Genomic DNA, 20,591 nt, shown 5'->3' on the forward strand with positions numbered 1-20,591 from the left:
GCGATGGCTAAGCCAGGGAAAGGTGCTTCAAAGATGTTTCGAGCTTCGTGAGGAGATTTGTCTGTTCTTGGACAGCAAAGGGAAAGACACAACACAACTCCGAGACGAAATGTTTCTGTGTGAAATGGCTTTTCTGTGTGACATTACGAGTCATCTGAATGCAATAAACTTGCAGCTGCAGGGTCGGGATCGTGTCATCTCTGATATGTACAGTACAGTGAAGGCATTTAAAACCAAACTGACTCTGTGGGAGACGCAGATGCGGAAAGAAAATTTGAGCCACTTTCCCAGCTGCCAGACCATGAAAGAGAAGCTCTCTACCAGTGCGTTCCCGAGCACACAGTTGGCTGATAAAATAGGTATGCTTGCCGCTGACTTTCGACGCCGATTTGCTGACTTTGAAGCACAAAAAAGCAGGTTGGAACTGCTCGGTAACCCATTTGCTGTTGACGTGGAAAGCTCACCACCAAACCTCCAAATGGAGTTGATTGACCTCCAATGCAATGATGCACTGAGGGCAAAATATGCGGCAGTGGGTGCTGCGGAGTTCGCCCGTTTCCTCCCCGGCACAATGCCCCAGCTGCGCATCCAGGCTGCTCAAACGTTGTCTATGTTTGGCAGCACATACCTGTGTGAACAACTGTTTTCTTTGATGAACCTGAACAAAACATCACACAGAAGTCGACTTACTGCTGAACACCTCCACTCAATTCTGAGGATTTCTTCAGCTCAGAGCCTTACCCCGAACATTGATGAACTTGTGGAAAAGATGGGACACCACCAAGTATCACCCTCAACCTCAAACAAGTGAACATTACTGTGCAATCACATATTTAGAGTTTTTACTCAGTTCAAGTTTAAAAGTTAAAATTTAATATTTGTTTTCACTGCATGTTACTTCTCCTTAAACAAAGTGTTGTTTTTGATTAATAGATTTTTGCACTTTATTTTTTTGTATTTCAATCCAATTATATTTTAAAAATATTTCAGTTGAGTGGATGATAGAAAATTGCTATTATTGTTTTTTCTTTTAAGTAAATTTAGCCCACTTTTGCTAAAATAGAAAATATAGTCTACTGATGGTGCCTTGAATACCGGTTTCTTTCATTTAATGTTCATGTTATGGGGATATTTATATAAAGGAAATTTGTCTTTTGTGTCTGTTGAAAATTAAAGATTACTGACAGAGCCATAAGAAAATATTGCTTTATTTATCTGATCATATTGTAATATATTTGTTAGGTTTTCAGTAGGTTCAATTAGGTTCACTAGACTATATGCGTCATTTAAAAATTTTTCAATGAACATTCGAACAGTCCGGCCCTCGTCTTGTAGCTGATTTTTTTATTTGGCCCTCCGTCCATTTGACTTTGACACCCCTGATCTACTGCATCTTGCCAATGCCGTTCTGTTCCATCACTCATTCATATATCTTTATGTACATATTCTTTATCCCTTTACACTTGTGTATATAAGGTAGTAGTTTTGGAATTGTTAGGTTAGATTACTCGTTGGTTATTACTGCATTGTCGGAACTAGAAGCACAAGCATTTCGCTACACTCGCATTAACATCTGCTAACCATGTGTATGTGACAAATAAAATTTGATTTGAACTACATTTACCTTCCCCCAAAATGTATATTTATGAGCAGTTCCCTTTACATTTGAAGGAGTCGGGCAAAGGCTGAGATTGGGGTTGAGAGTTACCCTGACTTTTTCTGCTAGATGTTTTTTCCAAGACCCCTTTTCCATCTGTTTGACCAGAAATCAAATGTTTTGGGTGGAAATATGTATAATGCCTTAATGTCTCAAATATAGACTCTTACCTTTCATTTGACACCCAATTTGACATGATCCTATGACCTTCACTATGTGCTCATGGGTCCTTTCACATGGAAATGACTCTCGTTGGGTAATTGTAAAACCATTGTCTCATTGGCCCTGGCCTCATTATGTTTGTAACATACCTATAAGACTAGAGTGGCTGCTATAGTAAGTAGTCCATGAAGTAGTTAATAAAACCATAGACGGTGTGGACCTGAACAGCCTCTCAGCATGACACACGCACATAGTGACACACAGAGCTGGAAACTGATTATGACAATCTGTCTCCAGCCCCATCCCTCAATCTGTGTGAGTCACAGGCACTGATGCCTGCAGGCAGTTCTAAAGATCCCTGCTGTCTTGAGGCTAGCTTGACTACAACCCTGTCCCTGCCCGCCGCCGCCTCCCCCACACACTGTCTCGTGTTGGATTCAAAAACCTTGTTTCACATTTCTTGCAGTAGAGGAAATACAGAATGTCTAGTCAACGTTGTTGTTTAGGTGTTTTAGTACTGTGCTGAAACAAAAGCCTGCACAACCAGGAATGATGGTCACTGAGCTAAAGACACAGATGAAGGGGGTGTGAGGAGTATGGAGGTCAGAGGTGCTGTATGCTCATCTTGAATAAAAGGACAAGCTTCTGGACTTGACTAACATTAGTTCAATCTGATCGGATGGTTATGTTTAGTCATTACTCTACAATAACACTATGCTTTCTCTCGCTCTCAGATCAATGAGTTGAGCCATGTTCAGATCCCTATCATGCTGATGCCTGATGACTTCAAGGCCTACTCTAAGATCAAGGTGGACAATCACCTCTTCAACAAGTAAGTGTACAGACACACACAACACACACTAATCAAAATGCTCTGATGTTAAATGTCTATGTCAATAACAGCTCGTACTGTGTGTGTGTGTGTAGGGAAAACATGCCGAGCCATTTCAAGTTTAAGGAGTACTGTCCTCTGGTGTTCCGCAACCTTAGAGAACGTTTTGGCATCGACGACCAGGATTTCCAGGTACACGCACGCAGAAGCAGACTGAACTCATCTCTCTGTCTTCTGAATCGTGCTATATTTCTTTCATGTTTATTGCCAAGTTTCTGTCTTTGTCTGTACCCTCGGAATACAGTTTTACACACAGAGTGAGTGTGTGCTCTGTGTTGGCATTAGGGAAGTCGGTGTGTTCTGGTCCTCTGAAGCTGTCTTTTTGTCTCATGTTTATATCACGGTGGAGGGAGAAAGAGTGGGGTGAGGGTAGGAAGAACCATACATGGAGGGGGGAAGGGGTTACAGAGAGGAGTGGGGTAGGGAAGTGATGTGTCTCTGGGGTTGCTCTGGAGGGCATCAGCTGGGGGGGCAGGAGGGTGGCACACACCCAGGGGAAGGAGGGGTGTCTGTCCACACACACACTCGAGCGCACACACAGTGGCTGGGCTGGTGCAGGGTGTGAGCGATGGTTAGAAGGGCCTTAGAGGCCTGCCTGACTTCAGCTGTCTCTGGCAATCACACACTCTCTCTCTCTCTCTCCCACAATTTCTCGCTCACATTCTCTCTATAGATTCAAAAACAGTTTCAGATTTTTACAGAAATGTGTGATTTACTGTTCTCTCTCTGTTTGTAGAACTCCCTAACCCGTGCAGCTCCGTTAAACAGTGATTCCCAGGGTCGGAGTGGGGCTCGCTTCCACACCTCTTACGACAAACGCTACGTCATCAAAACAATCACCAGTGAGGATGTGGCTGAGATGCACAACATCCTCAAGAAGTACCACCAGGTACACACACACACACACACACACACACACACACCTCAAGAAGTACCAAAGTACAATCCAACTCTCCTCCAATGCTTCTATTTCTCTAGTTCATAGTGGAGTGTCATGGCAACACGCTGCTGCCTCAGTTCCTGGGGATGTACCGCCTCACAGTGGACGGAGACGAGACCTACATGATCGTCACCAGGAATGTCTTCTCCCACCGCCTCTCTGTCTACAAAAAATATGACCTCAAGGTAGGTAGGTAGGTAGGGGTGGGAGGGGATAATTGGAGACTTTTATAAGGAAAAAGGAATGTCTGACATCTTTCTGTCTATCAGGGCTCCACTGTGGCCAGGGAGGCCAGCGACAAGGAGAAGGTACAGTAATTTACACACACACACAAATCAACCAGACATATACATGGTGTGTTTTAGTGTATTGATATAGACACTAATTACGGAGTTTGATTCTGATTCCTGGCCATTCCCTGTCCTAAAAAAAGCCATGAGGGGAGGGACCGACGGCGGGGGGGAGGGACCGACGGCGGGGGGGAGGGACCGACGGGGGGGGGGGATGGACGGACGGAGGGAGGGGACCGGACCGAGGGATGGACCGAGAGAGGAACAGAGGGAGGGAGGAAGGAGGGACCGAGGGAGGGAGAGAGCTGTGTTAACACCTGGTCCATTTAACCAACAGCTTCTGTCCATTACCTACCGGCCCTTCCTTATGTCATCAACTACATGGCTCCACTTCTACTGAGCTGGTTTGCTTTGGTTTTTGGGGTGGGAGTGGGGGTAGTTCAAACTGTTCATCTTCTGTTAAGACCCCTGCCCATTATACTCACCATACTCTTGCACGCTCCGTGTGTCTTCAGTTTGCTGCTGCTACAGCAGTCCCATTGCTTCCCCTGCTTGCTGTCTGTGTGTGAGAGACAGAGATGTGTGTGCCAAATGCTTTGTTTGTCTTCTAGAGAGTGAATGTTTTTTGTGTGTGTGCGTTTACATTCCTGGAATATTTGATCAGATGCTGTTTGTTGTATGCTTCAGTTTTCTGGTAATGAGAGCAGACTTTCTTTGAGAGTGAATGAGTGAATCAGCCCAGAGCCGTGTGGTCTAAATATATGGCTCTGATTCAGCCAATGGCAGTTGTACAAACAGAACACAGGCTTTGTGATTCTGCAACCTTCCCTGTTGGCAGGAATCTTCCCTGCAGTGTGGGAAAGTGCGATGTGGTGTGAACTGGCGTGTGAGACTGAACTTTTCGGCATATTTAGACGTGTGTGTATGTGTGTGTGTGTGTGTGTGTGTGCACACAAGTTTGTGTGCACGAGTTTGTGTGCGTGTCTGAGTAGCTAGATCATCATTTGACCCCGACAGGCCGGCTCTTTCCTCCTAAAACTGAAGAAGCTCGGCCGGGTGGAACACCAAAACCAGCGGGGCGTTGTAACTTTGGGGAACACCTCAGTCTAAATATAGCCCTCTGAGGAAGAGAATAGGGACTTACATGGAAGTACAGAAGCTGTTGATCACACACTGTACTACACAGTAAGCTCTCTTCTCTCAGCTTAATGTGTCACTATTACAGAATGCCAATAGTTATTTCTGACAGATCAGCGATAACGGACTAGCCAAGATGTGGAACGACTTGAATTGTTCAATTTACAACCACAATGGCTGCAGTACGACTACGACAAGTACCTACTGCTGCTGCTTTTATCACAGTCCCAGCATTCACAGTTGTTCACTGTTTATTCCTAAACGTTTGACATCCCACACACACACATTGTATGCTCACAGAAATCCGTGAACAGGCATGCCATGACCACCCACCATCACTGTTCAATTACATGACTTGTGAATGAATTAAAGGCCTTCTCACATTGAGTAGTCGTGTGTGTGTGTTCAGGCATGACTACTTGCACTATCATGTTTCATCTCTAATGGCATACTGGCTTTAAATACACATTTTCAGGTTAGGTTTATTCCATTGGTTAGTTGGTAAAAAGTTGTGACTGAGTGGTATCCATAGGCACTGCTGTGTATTCATGAATACAGGAGGGGTGAATGGAGGTCACAGGTATTTGGTGTGTGTTGAGGTACATGGTAGTTAGTATGTGTTAGGTGGTGTAATGTGCGTTACAGCCGTATGGTGTGTAGTGTTACACACACAAACAACAAGCACTCTTGACTGATTGCATGCCCCCACCCCACCCCCACCCATGCACGTTCTCTGCATGGTCCTACATCTCTAGGTTCGTCTCCAACACCTCCACCAACCACTCTGTTCTGCATGCTGTAGACTCACTTGTCCTACTGTCCTCACATGGAACCTGGACTTTTATTTCACATCAACATATTCATACTTTACAGCCAGGGTGGGCAATGGGGCTGCAGTATGCACTGTGCGGGGTTTTGTTCCAGCCCAGCTCTTAACACACCTAATTCAAGTGATCTCGTCACAGTCAATGTTTAGACCATGAATAGTGATGTGATTAGGAATCAGTTGTGTTAGTGCTGGGCTGGAACAAAAGCCTGCACTCCCAGCTTCCCCCTGGGTCCAGAGATTTGTCATGGTACCTGTTTACCACTATAGATCTCTGCTATCTAACGTTATTGTTTCCTCTCCCTGGGTTCCTCCTGCCAGCTGGTAGTGGTGTTATTAACACTGTTAGCTACCGGCTGGCCCTCGCTACAGGCAACATGGCTTTTACCTGACATAGTCTGTCTTAGCAGCAGTCTAAAAGAACACCTGAAATGCCACCCTAGCTGTTACAGCGCTTTCTTATGCGCACAAAACCGGAGGATATGCAGATTCTGTTTACACTTAGCAGATGCTTTATCCAAAGAGATTTGCAGTACAGTGAGAGCATACAATTTAGTATGTGTATGTGATCCCTGCGGGAATTGAACCTGTAACCTTGGCTTTTCTAGCAGCACTTGCCAGGCTGTACGCTCTTTCAGAAGCTCTCTTTCCTTGCCGCGCTTTAAACTAATACAGTTTGTATATTTCTTAAACACTTGCCTTTCCTTAAAACTTCCTTCCTTCCTGTCCCCGGCTCTCTCCTCTCATCCTCCTCCCTCCATCCCTCCCTCGCTCCCCTCTTCTAGCAGCCACGCCCTCCTGAGGATGCGCCACCGCGGCCCAAATCTAACGTTCAGCAAAGGCTGCAAACGCTGCGGATCGCCACGCGCTTTTACTGCGCCATGAAACACGTAAGAGACGTAAGGAACAAGGCCAGGCATGCTCAATCTATCTACCTATCAAATCATATTATAGAACCAAGGCCAGGCATGCTCAATCTACCTATCAAATCATATTATAGAACCAAGGCCAGGCATGCTCAATTTATCAGATCAATCGTATCTCATTTTATTTTCATAGCTTTTTCAGATTCATGTAATGACGGATACAGGACACCTGCAATGAACTGACATGTAGGAAACAGGCAGATGGAACTGGCTTATTCTGGAACAGTTTTTCACACTGCTGTTTTTTCCCCCTTTCCTCTATGGTTATTGACTCTCAACCAATCACTTTCACTTCCTGTCAATCAGAAATACACACACACAGTGTAATGATGCTGTACCTCGGAGTGTGTGCCTGCGTCTGAAATGGCACCCTATTCCCTATATAGTGCACTGCTTTTGACCAGGGCCCATCAGTCCCCCTGGCTAAAAGTGTGCGCTATATAGGGAAAACGGGTGCTATTTCAGACACAACCTGTGTGTAGCTGACACAGATTCCCATTCGGTGTTGACGGGCAGGCAGAGAGAGACACGTGACTGGTTAGAACATCTGTTGTCTGAGCATGCCCAAAGCACAGCACCACTGGGCTGCAGCTGCTCACCACCAGGTCTGGCCTCTCCATTCCTCTCCTGTCCTTCCTGACCAATAATCACAATCCTGCAGTACTATCATCACACCAAGCTATTTCACTGACCACTTTTGGTTTTATTTACCTTTTATTTACCTGGAAGTTTGACTGTATATTTGTTGATACTTCAGTTGGTAATCTGTTACAATTCTCCTGTTCTCTCTCGCCAAGCTGAGACAAATGCACTATCGAGCGACCTCACTCACATCCGATGTGCCACAAACTTCCTGTAGCGCACTGGTAATGATGATAGAGCTCAGAGATCCTTCATGTCATTCTATGATGATGCCGTTCAAAAAAAATGCCTTCGGTCACCTGATTGAAGGCCTTGTGCAATGGCCCTCTGATCGATATTTTCTCTACCCTGCTCTCATTGTTTTTCTCTCATTTTCTCCCTCTTTCTCTCACATTCTCTCTCTTGGCTGTTTTCATCTCACTTCATCTATTCTGTCTATTACTGCTACTCTACCATGTCAGCCCAGTCTACCTCTGAACCACAATCATTACATACAGCACCTGATCTACTGCTTGTATGAGCTGCTCTATACTTTCTCTGATATCTGAACTGATCATTGAGCGATTTAGAGTGGTTGATCAGGAAGATGAGTGTTTGGGAAGAGATTGAGGATGCATAGAATGGGTGGATGGATATTTGCAATGTATATTATTTTCAGGATGATGTCTGTAGCTGGTACTAGTGTGCCTCTACCTGCTGGTTGACTCTCCACATTATTATAACGTTCACCTATCTGAGTGTGCAAGAGAGCCTCGGCCATTGCAGCATTGTTTGTGGTCTTTGTTGCTATATGTGTGTGAGTTTGTGTGGCCGCTTTTCCCTTGCTGCCGTAGAACTGCTTCTGTCAGCTCTCTGAGCAGTGCTGCTGCTGTGACCTCATTTCCTGCTCACTCCTTCCTTTGTGCCACAGAATAACACCCCCTCCTGACACCAGCCCCCCCCCCCCCCCTGCAGACCACAGGCCACAGGCCACACATGGTGCTGTAGCCAGATGGCTCAATGGAAACTCACAAGCCTCCATAGAACTCCCACTGTCTTTAACTGTTGTTATATGTGTCACAGATCACTTTATTCAATGAGTCAGTTAGTTGGATCATTTTATAGATTGTACATTCGGGCTCCTTTCTAATAATGTAATTAGTTATAGAGTCCAGGTGTGTCCTCTGCTGTCCTGACTGTGTTTGTCTGTGTGGGGCGTCAGGCCAAGGAGCTGCCCACCTACAAGGACAACGACTTCATCAACGATGGACAGAAGATCTACATTGACGATGACAACAAGAAGATGTTCCTGGAGAAACTACGTAAAGACGTGGAGGTGTGTGTGTGTGTGTGTATGGTTCTGTTATTTCTTCTGGTGTGAGTGAATAAATACTTGGGTTGGATTAATCCTGGTCTCACTCTTACCAAAAGTTTAATTCTCCCCTTTTACTCTCTCCATTACTTTATTCTGTGTCTCCTTTCTCCCTCTCCCTCCAGTTCCTGGCCCAGTTGAAGCTGATGGACTACAGTCTGCTGGTGGGGATCCATGACGTGGAGCGGGCTGAGCAGGAGGAAGTGGAGAGTGAGGATAACGAGGGGGATGATGAGGGGGAGAGTGACGGAGGGATTGGCACTCCCCCGGACTCCCCCAGTAACACCCTGGACAGCACCAAGCCCCTGTCCCCGGGGGAGTTTGACCCCACCATAGACGTCTATGCCATCAAGAGCAATGACAGTGAGTGGAGAGGGGCAATGAGGGAGGAGAAGGAAAGGGATAAAGGAGGGGTACAGAAGACTAAAAAGCAAAGGGTTCACTTCAAAACAGTGGGTCAGAAATACCAAATAGATGAGCAGTATGGTTGTAGCCCTCTCGTGGCTTCATGTAATATAATTAAGCAATATACCACGGCTAAGGGCTGTTCTTAGGCACGGCGCAGCATGGTGTGCCTGCATACAGCCCTTAGCCGTGGTATATTGGCCATATACCACAAACACCCGAGGTGCTTTATTGCTATTATAAACTGGTTACCAACATGTCAGCCAATCAGCATTCAGGGATTGAACCACCCAGTTCATAATATAGGGATAATCCTGTGTGTCTGTGTCCAGGTGCTCCTAGGAAGGAGGTGTACTTCATGGCGGTCATTGACATTCTGCAGCATTACGATGCCAAGAAGAAGGCTGCTCATGCTGCTAAGACCGTCAAACATGGGGTGTGTATGTGAGGTCACATGCCTACTTCTCTGTTGGTGTAAATTTTGTGTGTTTGGGTTTCTTCCCTTGACTGACTGTCGTCCACCGTGTGTCTCCCCCTGCAGGCGGGAGCTGAAATCTCCACGGTAAACCCAGAGCAGTACTCCAAGAGGTTCTACGACTTCATCACCACCATTCTCTCATAGCCCCTAGGGGAAGGGGAGGGGGCACTTAGGGAGAGGAGAGATGGAGGAAAGAAAATGGAGAGAAGGGATGGATGAGGGTGGGGTATTGCGATCCATCTCTCCGTCAGCAAGGGTGTCCCTCTCAGCAGCTAATACCATCATTCGTTTACATTCATCTTCTCCGCTGTTACATTGAACAGGAGAACTGCTATTCTAGGTTCTAGTCCGTACTTTTTTATTAGTTTGTTTTGTTTACTTTGGGAATGTTTTTTTGTTTTTTTTACTGCCTCTTAACACCACGTCCTCAACCTGCATTGTTTTTGTTTGTTTGTTCTGCATTCCTGTTTGGGGGGAGGTTAGAATGAGGATGAACAGGGCTGTGATTGGATAACAATAGTGCGGTCACTCGGAGTAAATAGTATAGGATGAAGTGCACCTTGAGGCTTATCCAATCACTTGTCTTCAGGAAGTATGAAGCAGTCTTCCAGTAGGCCTTCAGCCAGACCACCCAATCACCATTTAGTACAGCCCTGCCCCAGCCTAAGCTACTTTCCTATTTGTCCCATCATCCATCACTTTCCCTTTAGACCCTCCTCCTGGCAGTGGATGTTACTCCTCCATTCTCACCTTACACTGCTATCCTCCTGTCACACACACTGCTCTCCTCTACCCTTCCCTCCATATACAAGATAAGTTAAGATGAGTTGTGTTTAATAAGACTGGGAGCTGGTCAGTAGGGCTGTGTTTAATAAGACGAGGCGCTGGTCAGTTGGGCTGTGTTTAATAAGACGAGGCGCTGGTCAGTAGGGCTGTGTTTAGTAAGACGAGGCGCTGGTCAGTAGGGCTGTGTTTAGTAAGACAGGGAGCTGGTCAGTAGGGCTGTGTTTAATAAGACGAGGCGCTGGTCAGTTGGGCTGTGTTTAATAAGACAGGGAGCTGGTCAGTAGGGCTGTGTTTAATAAGACTGGGAGCTGGTCAGTAGAGCTGTGTTTAGTAAGACAGGGAGCTGGTCAGTAGAGCTGTGTTTAATAAGACGGGGAGCTGGTCAGTAGAGCTGTGTTTAGTAAGACAGGGTCAGTAGAGCTGTGTGTGATTTATGACATCACTGACTGATCTGGTTTGTCTCATTCTGGATAGTTACCAGGAAGTTGGTGTGTGACTTCCTGTGGGAAAGGGCAGGGCGGTGGTGTGATCCTTCATGGACCTTTGATCCTGCATTGCCATCAGCACCTTAAACAAATCATTGCACTTTTATGTTGTTAAACACAGGATTTTTCTGTTCTGTTACATGTGCTGCAACAAAAGCACTGTTTGAAGCTATCGAACTGTGCCCCAAGATTTATGATGGGGGTGTAGTAGGGATGAGGGAAAGTGTCTTGGCTGGAAGGCACTAGGGAGTAGGAGGGACTACAGGTGGGTTTGGGACAGGGCCTGAATGTAGTGAGCAGCAGAGAGAGAGGAGGGGTGTGTTCAGGACAGACAGCCCAGTGTTTACCTCTGGCATCGTACCTGCCTGAACCAGAGTCTTAGCCACATCTGTCTGTCTCAGGTCTCCAACCCCAGCCCTGAAGAGGTACTGGGTATGCAGGCTTTTACTCCAGCCCAGCACTAGCACACCTGATTCAGCTAATTTTGGTCCAGACTGAAGACCTTGATTAGTTGGTTATTTGAATCTGTACGTGTAGTTATGGATCCCCATTAGCTGCTGCCAAGGCACCAGCTAATCTACCTGGGGCCTGGCAAAATGAAGGCAGTTATACAATTTTAAAAACATTACAATACATTCATAAGAGATTTAACAACACACTGTGTGCCCTCAGGCCCCTACTCCACTACCACATATCTAACAAACAAAATCCATGTGTACGATTGTGTGTAATGCGTATGAATATGTCTGCGCCTATGTTTGTGTTGCTTCAGGTGTTTTAAAGCTGGGCTGGAATAAAAGCCTGCACACCCAGTAGCTCTCCAGGACCGGAGTTGGAAAACCCTGAGACGTACAAAGATCTCTACATATGGTTCAGGCCTGAATCGGACATGTCTCAGGTTTTCATGAGAGAGGGAGAAGGGGAGGGTGGGGAAGAGGTGCTGGGTTGTAGAAAAATATGCTTTTGTTTAAGTGGTGATGTCATGCCAACCTGTCAGCCTCTCCTTTTAACATTTGTCTGTTATTCAGACTTGTTGGTGTTTTTGAAAGGTTGTTTATCTCTGAATTTGGCAGGTTTGAATTGACTTGGTAAATTTTTATATTTTGCACAAAAAGGAACCAAATGTTATGCATCCGATCCTGACTGGTTGCTGTGGTCTTAACAAGGGAAACACAATATCATTATACCTGTACCAGAACCATATACACACTGAGTGTACAAAACATTAGGAACTCCTACCTAATATTGTGTTTCACCCCCTTTTCCATCAGGGCATGGACTCTACAAGGTGTCGAAAGCGTTCTACAGGGATGTTGGCCCATGTTGACTCAGGCTTCCCACAGTTATCAAGTTGGCCGGAAGTCCTTTTAGTGGGGGACCATTCTTGATACACACAGAGAACTTTTGAGCATTTAACCTAGCAGCATTGCAGTTCTTGACACAAACTGGTGCGCCTGGCACTTACTACCATACCCCGTTCAAAAGGCACTTAAATCTTTTGTCTTGCCCATTCACCCTCTGAATGGCACACATGCACAATCCATGTATCAAGGCTTAAAAATCCTTCATTAACCTGTCTCCTCCCTTTCATCAACCCTGATTTGAAGTGGATTTAACAGGTGACATCAATAAGGGATCATAGTGTTCACCTGGTCAGTATGTTATGGAAAGAGCAGGTGTTCCTAATGTTTTGTACACAGTGTATACTGTTTATGACTCTCTCTATATATATTGCTCTGACTTGTACCAAGTGAGAAGAGTCTGTGGTGTTTTATCTGTGATTGGTAACCAACTAAAACCAGTAACATTGTCCTCTACTATTCTATCACAAGCAAAAAGCTTCCATATTGTTTTAGATGCATAGATTATATTCACATATATTTTTACATTGCATTTAAGTCATTAAATATAATTGTATTTTAAAGCACCACCCTTTGAGTGAATGACAGTGTTGGGTTATATGAAGAATGATACTGCTTGAATTTGTACAATGCTTGTACGTACTGTAAACACAAAACAAATGCATGTTGCAGGAATACGCTTTCTTCCTCCTATGTCTTGGCTGTTTAGATCCATTGTCGCTCTCCTAGACTTAACCCCATCTGAGTCTCTCCTTACCATGCTTTAAACTGTATTTGTATCATATACACTGTGTAAGAGGTGTGCCTTTATACTCCAAATTATTTACATTTTTACCTTTTTTTTAAACTTTTTGTTTATAAAGTTGAAAGTTTATTTTAATAATAGGTTGGTTACTTTGAGATGTATCCTCAGTTTTATTTTCCACCTTTTCTCCCTACCTGTGTAGTAGGTGTTTTCAATCTATTATTGTTATGGAGTCAAAATTGACAATTTTATTGACTTTGAGTTTTCAAACAAAACTAAAATGTCAGTCTCTGTTGTGGTAATTTTATGGGTAGAATATAGTCATTAGGCACTGATCCAGTTTACCTTCCCCAAATCCTAACCTTGCCATTTGGGGGGAAACTGCAAATCTGAACATAGATCAGTGTCTAGGGACAACGTCTACCTCCTCCCTGGTGTGGAGATGGCATCTATGCTGATGTTAACCCTTCGTTCCTCGCTGCTTCTGTCTCAGTAAAGACCTTTTTGTTTGTGTCGTGGCTGTGGTGTGTGTCTGTGACTGTCGTGATGGTGTTTGTCGGGCTTGTCCTCTGACCACTTCCTCAAGTTTGAGTGTGTCTGACATGGCACCATATTCCCCATAACAGTGCAATTATTTTGACAAGAGCCCACTTAGGGCTAAGGATTATAGTTAGATGGGTTCTGGTCATAGGTAGTGCACTATTTAGGGAATCGGGTGCTATTTCAGATGCAGACTACACTCTTAGGAGTCGCTCCCCCCTGTCCACCATCTAATGTTAATGTCACTGCTCACTAAGCCCTAACCTTTTTAGGTTAAGAGGAAACGTCTACCTGCTCCACCTTCCACCCACTGGCCAGCTCTCACTTTCCTCACGAACAGGACTCAAAAAGAGGATACAGCTCTGTTTGGCCTTGATGGCTTCCTGTAGTCAAGGTGAGCACACTTTGAGAGAAAACAGAGCGTTGTTTTTGCTCTAGGAGGATGGAGGCTGGATCCATAGAGAATATGCTGCCATGTCACAGACTTGGACAATGACACACATCCTTACTCACTGAGCCCCAGTCCAGTAGGCTATAGGTGGCTGGTTTTGTCCATTGTTGGCTGGTCCTTCAACCCTCACCCTCTGCGTAAAGGCTTCAATATCCCCCTACTAAACCTACCATTTTGCCAAAAGCAACTTTTCCTATCTATGTGCGTTCATCTACAGTCAAAACGACCCCACATATTAGCTTTAACATATTGTAAGGTGTAAATGTACCGGTTTGATTGAATCTGTACATTTTTTAATGGGAGTGTGTGTGTGTCACAGATGGGTGTTTAATGTTCACAGCTGTTGGGACAGACTGGTGTGGGGTTTATATGTGGAGTTTTAACTGTTTTGGGAAATAAGACATGACTTGGCCTTGACAGACTCTGCAGGGGCAGAATTTTCTCAATTTCTTCTCAGAAAGGATTTGAAGTTGATAATACTCATGGAATTAACTCCAATAAAACAAAATACCGTTACAAAATAAATACGTTTGTTGGAATTAATAGGCAGACAGACTAGATGACTATAAATGTTTTGGTGAGAGATCTTCCCTGCAGATTGTGTCCTGTCTGTAATGATGACCCAGAGTCCTTGCTAACTGTTGCTAAAGTGTTGTGCGTGTGTATTGCTGTCTGCTGGTGGTCAGTGGGAGTAAACTGTTGTGTGCTGTGAGGGAGGCTAACTCATGTTCTATGATGTTTATTGTTCAACACAATGATAATAATAATAAACTCCATTCCATAAGCATTTGCTCAAATACAATAAAGCACTTGGTCTGCTAAACTAAAGTCTGCTTAGAATACTGTGCTTTTCCATTATTGTCACCATCTGACTGTCTTTTGGGCTTTATTAATTCATGTGTCCTGTATTTTTCAAGGTAGTGCCATTGAGAAGCGTATTTTTTTCGGGAGGAAGACTTAAGGCGGCTACACATACAGGACACCACTAAAACTACATGCTACTTAAAGGAGATTCAGAATGGAATCACAAATGATATACAAACTCTTCCAACTGTGACACAGGCATATTATATTACACAAGCTTGTCCCTGCATACGGTTTGCCCTGTTTTTGACGAAAAATATTGCATCCTTTAGACTTTAGGGTGGTGTTTAAAAGGTATATTATTTAAAATTATTACCGATATTTATCTGCATCTTCGTCTATGAAAGGTGGGCTTTTATTTAACTGAAGAGTCATCTTTTCGTGTAAGTTAAACATTCTGTCTGAAATGGGTGTTAAATTCCATCAGATGCGGCATAAATATCAGGATCAGATACAGGGACATGCAAAAACGAAATATACGTGCTAATGTTCACAAAATAGTTCGTTTTGATTTGTATTTATTTATTTAGGAATTAAGTATAATTTATTCCTTTTTTGTCAAAAGTGTTCTTGGCTAATTCTTCAAAATAAATCAAGGCTCATACAGTTTTGCTCATTTGCTACGGTAAGTGAATAGCCCCCAAAAGAAAAGAGAACTCATATCTCCAGTTAGTCATTGGTCTAGGTAGGCTGGATCTGAGTAAATTCATTTATTTTAGCTAAATGAATTGATTGTGACTTGTGTTGAGCCCAAATCCTGCATCACACACGTTTAATCCAGCGTCCATACGCAGGTAAACTGTCCCGGTGGTTGAGTCAACCCCAGAGCAGCGGAGGGAACCGGAGTTGAAAGTCTGATGTGAGAGAGAACGCTGTGTCAATTAACACCAGTAACACGCTATTCAGATAGCCAGCAATTAGAGGTGTGTGTGTGATGTGAGATGTGTGTATATATATGTATATATATATATATATACACACACACATACACTGGCTATCATACACTCTAAGAAAAAGGTTTACAAATTGGTTATCCGGCTGTCCCTATAGGATAACCCCTTTGGTTCCAGGTAGAACCCTTTTTGATTCCACGTAGAACCTTCTGTAAAAAAATAATAATAATAGTAAAAAGCTTATTCACAGGGTGGGGATAGCCGAAGAACCCATTTGGCTTCTTGATAGACTGTTTTTGTAATTGTGACCCCCTTTAGAAAGCCTGTGTGTAGGCTACTTTTTACAACAACAAAAACATTCGTAATGTTATTTCGTTAATCCTATTAGAGTCCGGTATTCTTCTCCTGCTTTTATGCCTACACAGTTATTTCGAATTCTGTGGTGAGTTTATTTTGAATAGGCCTATTTGTCTTTTTTTTTTTTTTTTTATTAGGCAAGTTAAGAACAAAGTCTTATTCACAATGACTGCCTACCTGGGAACAGCGGGTTAGCTGCCTTGTTCAGGGGCAGAACGACAGATTTTTTGCCTTGTCAGCTGTATTCCATCCAGCAACCTTTCTGTTACTGTCCCAAGGCTCTAACCACTAGGCTACCTGCCGCCCTCAGCATACATTACCAATAGCTTCCATAATAACCTATATGACCGTTTTGGTGGAGAGTATAGGCTAGCCAGCTAAATAGACAAGAGGAAAATCACATAGAAAAAGGAAATAGTGACTGAGATTACGTTTATGCATAGAGCCTTACATTTCTCAATTGCCTCTGGCTGGCCTTGGTGTTGTTTCTGTTATTGATAGTGACGGACGGGATAGCATAGGGCGTGGATCATCAACTAGATTCAGCCGCAGGCCGATTTTTTTGCTGAGCGGATGGTTGGGCCGGAACATAATTACAAATAATTTGTAAACTACAAACTGACCGCAAGAATACTAAACAGATATTGTTGGGGAAAACATTTTTTTTTTTTTACTAAAACATAATTTCAAACCTTGCTTACATTTGTATACGATCACGTGCCTCTCTATTATGCGTGGGAATACTTGGGAATAGATTTATTACATTCAAATCACTTGGAGCTGATTTCCTGGTGTTTTTAGTCTATGTTCAATGGAATGAAAAAATATATGTATTTTTTTCTCAGTAAACTTGGTGGGCCAAATGAAACAACCAGCGGGCCAAATTCGGCACGCAGGCTGCCAGTTGGGGGACCCTGGCATAGGGGATCACTTCTGCGCATCATTTAGCATCTAATGTCCTGCCATGCACCTATGAGCAGTTCATTATTTATAGACCCAAGATTGAAGCTTGAATAGTTTCAAATCCATCAGCAGGTAATGCGCACTGCCTACTCAAACCCGGCAATATTACAAATGTCAATGTGTCGGTATAAAACAATCAATAGCAAGAAACATGATACCAACACCAACTTTCTCACCGCTCTATGGATTCCTTGAGAAATGCGCCTGTATCTCCCCCGTTCCACCTTAAATTTCATTTCTGGTATCCCTGACATCCCCTTTAAGAGTGCGCGTTACAACCTTGTGTGGCCGGGAGGGGGCGCTCGTAGATTGTGTCATCGCCTACTAGGGACTGGGGAATATCTGTGTGTTTAATTTCCGAGTGGAAGCCTAATTTTATCCTCACTGTTAAAAAATAAATTTTTAATAGAATTAACACCCCGTATACGACAGGCGAAAACCAACGAATAGTCTAACCGCAGACAAAATCAAGTCCAAATAATTTAGCCTTTAGGCAATTCGTTGTCCTTGCTGTTTTTTATTTTGTATTATACAATATTACATAATCAGTTAATTATCAGCCCACCAAGGCTCACAAAACAAACCTTGTCTAGTGGGGCAGAGTGCAGCACGCACGCAGAGAGATGCATATTCTCTGTGTATCCTTCTATAACGCCACTGCTCCGAGCACAGCAGAACAGTTCTCTCTCTCGCGGAGAAATATTTTATTACTGCCTTATGTAAGCGTTGTTTACGTTGCACCGAGAACGTGTAACAGCTGATATCCCATTAAAGTGTTGTAATGTAATGCCAAGTATTTTGAAAACAAGAATGTAGGCCTGTTTTAAACACGTGACACTATGCATTGTGTATTCATCTGTCACCCTTTCTAAGGTGACAAAACTAGGCATGATAACGAGTTTTTTTTTTATCTTTTAAATGAATGAAAAATATATTAACATATTTCAGAATGTGTACGTTTGAGTAGAATTGTATGAACTTTTATCAGTATTAACTGAATTAATTGACCATGTAACTAAGAAATTGTCAATGCAGTTTTATTTTTAATAGTTATTTTAGTCATCCATAATTTTCCTAAATAATTAATTTCTAATGTTTCATATAAAGGACTGACCACATTACAGAGTATTTTCTAGAACACAATTGCAGAATGTCACACCCCATATAGCATGGGAACAATATGCCTTCAGGTAATATGAAGTCTCAAAGAATCTGCTCAAACAAACAATTTAATGATATGCAAATGAATCTGTAATTTAGTCGTGATATATCTGGTTTTGATATGGGTAATAATTGTGAAGCCAGGTTTCTCCCTATTCTTATTGTTTGTCAGCATGCCATCCTTTGTTTCACAGATTTATTTATACACCTGATATGCCTGCTTATTCAATTAGGATGAATCAAATGATTTACCAATGCCAAACACTACCATAATATGATGATTTAGGACTAAATCGCTAATAAAGCAGAATGCCTTTTTTTGTTTGTTTTTCATACAGAAGACAGGACTGCTATAGTGTGTGTGTGGGGGGGGGGGGGGGGGGGGGGGGGGGGGTAGCCAGTAGATCAAAGCTATGCACATAGAACAAAAATAGAATTGTAATAAATTGAAACTGTAAGCCCTACACGTTGTTTATGAAAACGTTACAGCTACTGTATGCATATGCATAGGCAACACGAAACCACAAGTAACCTAAACTAGTCTGCAAAAGCGTAAACATGTTGGTATCAAGCTCTTGTTTTGTTTATGCTATTATATAACTTGAGAAAATGTAGTAAGCATATGTTGCGGATAGGCTTGCCTATTGAATCAGTAAAATATGTATTTATAAAATAAGCCAAATTAATTTAAATGGCCAAGCCAGTAAAGGACCAATGAGGTAGTTGAGGTGGCACTAGAACATTTCAAGGTGTCAACCAAAGTGCACTATCTTAATTAAGGAATCAGATTGTCTTATTTCAAAAATCATCTCAATGGACCAGCCTTTTTTTCTCCTGATTTTACATCACATCCCTGACTGCTGACCGATTTGATGTTTTACTGATGAATATTCAATTGCTTTCATAGAACTGGGAAATAATTAGGCCTACATTTTGACTTAACTTAACACGTTTCGATAATACAATCTGTCAACACAACCTCCAAAAGGAATACGTTCTTCACTAGCTAGTTCCTGAATTGATATCATAGGCTATATTTTTTCTAACATGATAATTGCTTGATTGGCTTCAGACACCTCCCACCATCAGCCTGTTTCGGGAATACATCAAAGAATAGCCTGTATAGTTTGACGTGTGGATGAGAATTATACGCTCTGGGTACCTTCACAAAAGGGCTTGATTTATTTTCAGCAGGCGTAACCTGTATGCATTATGATCCATGGATATTTCGTTAACCATATTTCATTCCAGCAAAAGCAAAGGTAGCTTCCTACATATTTTGAAGTTCCACATATTTGAAGTATTGGGCCTATAAACTGTTCGACTTCGTCCGTTGACGCTCCGTGTCCCAAGGCGTTTGGGTCCGAGTCGGATTACCCTCCAAACAAGATCCAATCAAACCAAACCTCACCATCCACCGTGACGTGCAGATCTTATCAAAACCGGGACGCCGGGAGGGTCAAGTCACGTGGTATTATAAGGATTTATTTAATTCATATAACTCCTGTTTGATTTCGTGGAGCGTAAACGAGGTGGGTTGAATGGCCGTTGCTTCACAACAGGTATAGGCATCGCGTTCCCTTAAGGGTTAAATACAATGCGGACTGAATCCCTTGCTTTTCCCCTTTCTTCCAGACCCAAATACCCAATTTAAAGAAGTGGTCCAAAAATTGGCTGAAACCTGAGTGGTAGAATATAGGAGAACCAGACAGTCAATGGTCCTATTGTGTTTATTAAGAAATATAACTTTTAAAGTGAAAAAAGGGAGCTTTTACAATTAAAAATGTATTTGACATACAGTATCAGCCTGCTGCACTAGTAAGTGTTTGGCTTCTATGAGTTATATATAGCATCTCTCTTTTCTCACAAATCTGCTAGGCAGAGAAATTACATTTTCATGTTTCTCCTTTTCTTTCGTGTTCAATAGCCTACCCTTTTCCGTGACACTCCTTTTCAGGCCTCACTGTATGCTCATTCCAAAGGTGATGAATTGACTTCAATTACTTTTCAACAACAGTTATTAACTAAGAAAAAATCAAGATATAAAGTATGCCTAATAAAATATAATTAATCTCAAAATGAAGGGATTGTGGCAAGATTGTGTCCATGATTTGGACGTTGCTTTGGAAATGTTTCCTAATGTTAGACCTAGGCTAGCCTGTTTGTTGCTATGAATTAATGAATAAATATGAGCTAATCATTTGTTTTGCTATAGATCAATAGAATGTGTGTAGCTATATAGGCCTATTCGTTGGTGTGTTCGTGCCATTCACCCAGCG

At 43.0% G+C, this 20,591-nt stretch overlaps 1 protein-coding gene across 3 annotated transcripts in view; it reads left to right on the top strand.

The window, feature by feature from the left end:
* The window catches only part of pip4k2aa (phosphatidylinositol-5-phosphate 4-kinase, type II, alpha a), a 43,029-nt gene extending 28,127 nt beyond the window's left edge, over window positions 1–14,902 (top strand). Inside the window, exons 2-11 of one of the 3 annotated variants that reach the window (XM_036935074.1) lie at window positions 2,554–2,651; window positions 2,747–2,843; window positions 3,448–3,600; window positions 3,690–3,836; window positions 3,921–3,959; window positions 6,690–6,803; window positions 8,674–8,787; window positions 8,949–9,186; window positions 9,561–9,664; window positions 9,770–14,902. In XM_036935074.1, the coding sequence (XP_036790969.1) occupies window positions 2,554–2,651; window positions 2,747–2,843; window positions 3,448–3,600; window positions 3,690–3,836; window positions 3,921–3,959; window positions 6,690–6,803; window positions 8,674–8,787; window positions 8,949–9,186; window positions 9,561–9,664; window positions 9,770–9,850 (1,185 nt within the window). In that variant the 3' untranslated portion in view covers window positions 9,851–14,902. The remainder of the gene's footprint in view (window positions 1–2,553; window positions 2,652–2,746; window positions 2,844–3,447; window positions 3,601–3,689; window positions 3,837–3,920; window positions 3,960–6,689; window positions 6,804–8,673; window positions 8,788–8,948; window positions 9,187–9,560; window positions 9,665–9,769) is intronic. The other 2 variants (XM_036935075.1, XM_036935076.1) reach the window with 2 other exon arrangements.
* Window positions 14,903–20,591: the final 5,689 nt, after the last annotated feature.

This window comes from Oncorhynchus mykiss, chromosome 11, assembly GCF_013265735.2.
Source record: "Oncorhynchus mykiss isolate Arlee chromosome 11, USDA_OmykA_1.1, whole genome shotgun sequence".
Lineage (NCBI taxonomy): Eukaryota > Metazoa > Chordata > Actinopteri > Salmoniformes > Salmonidae > Oncorhynchus > Oncorhynchus mykiss.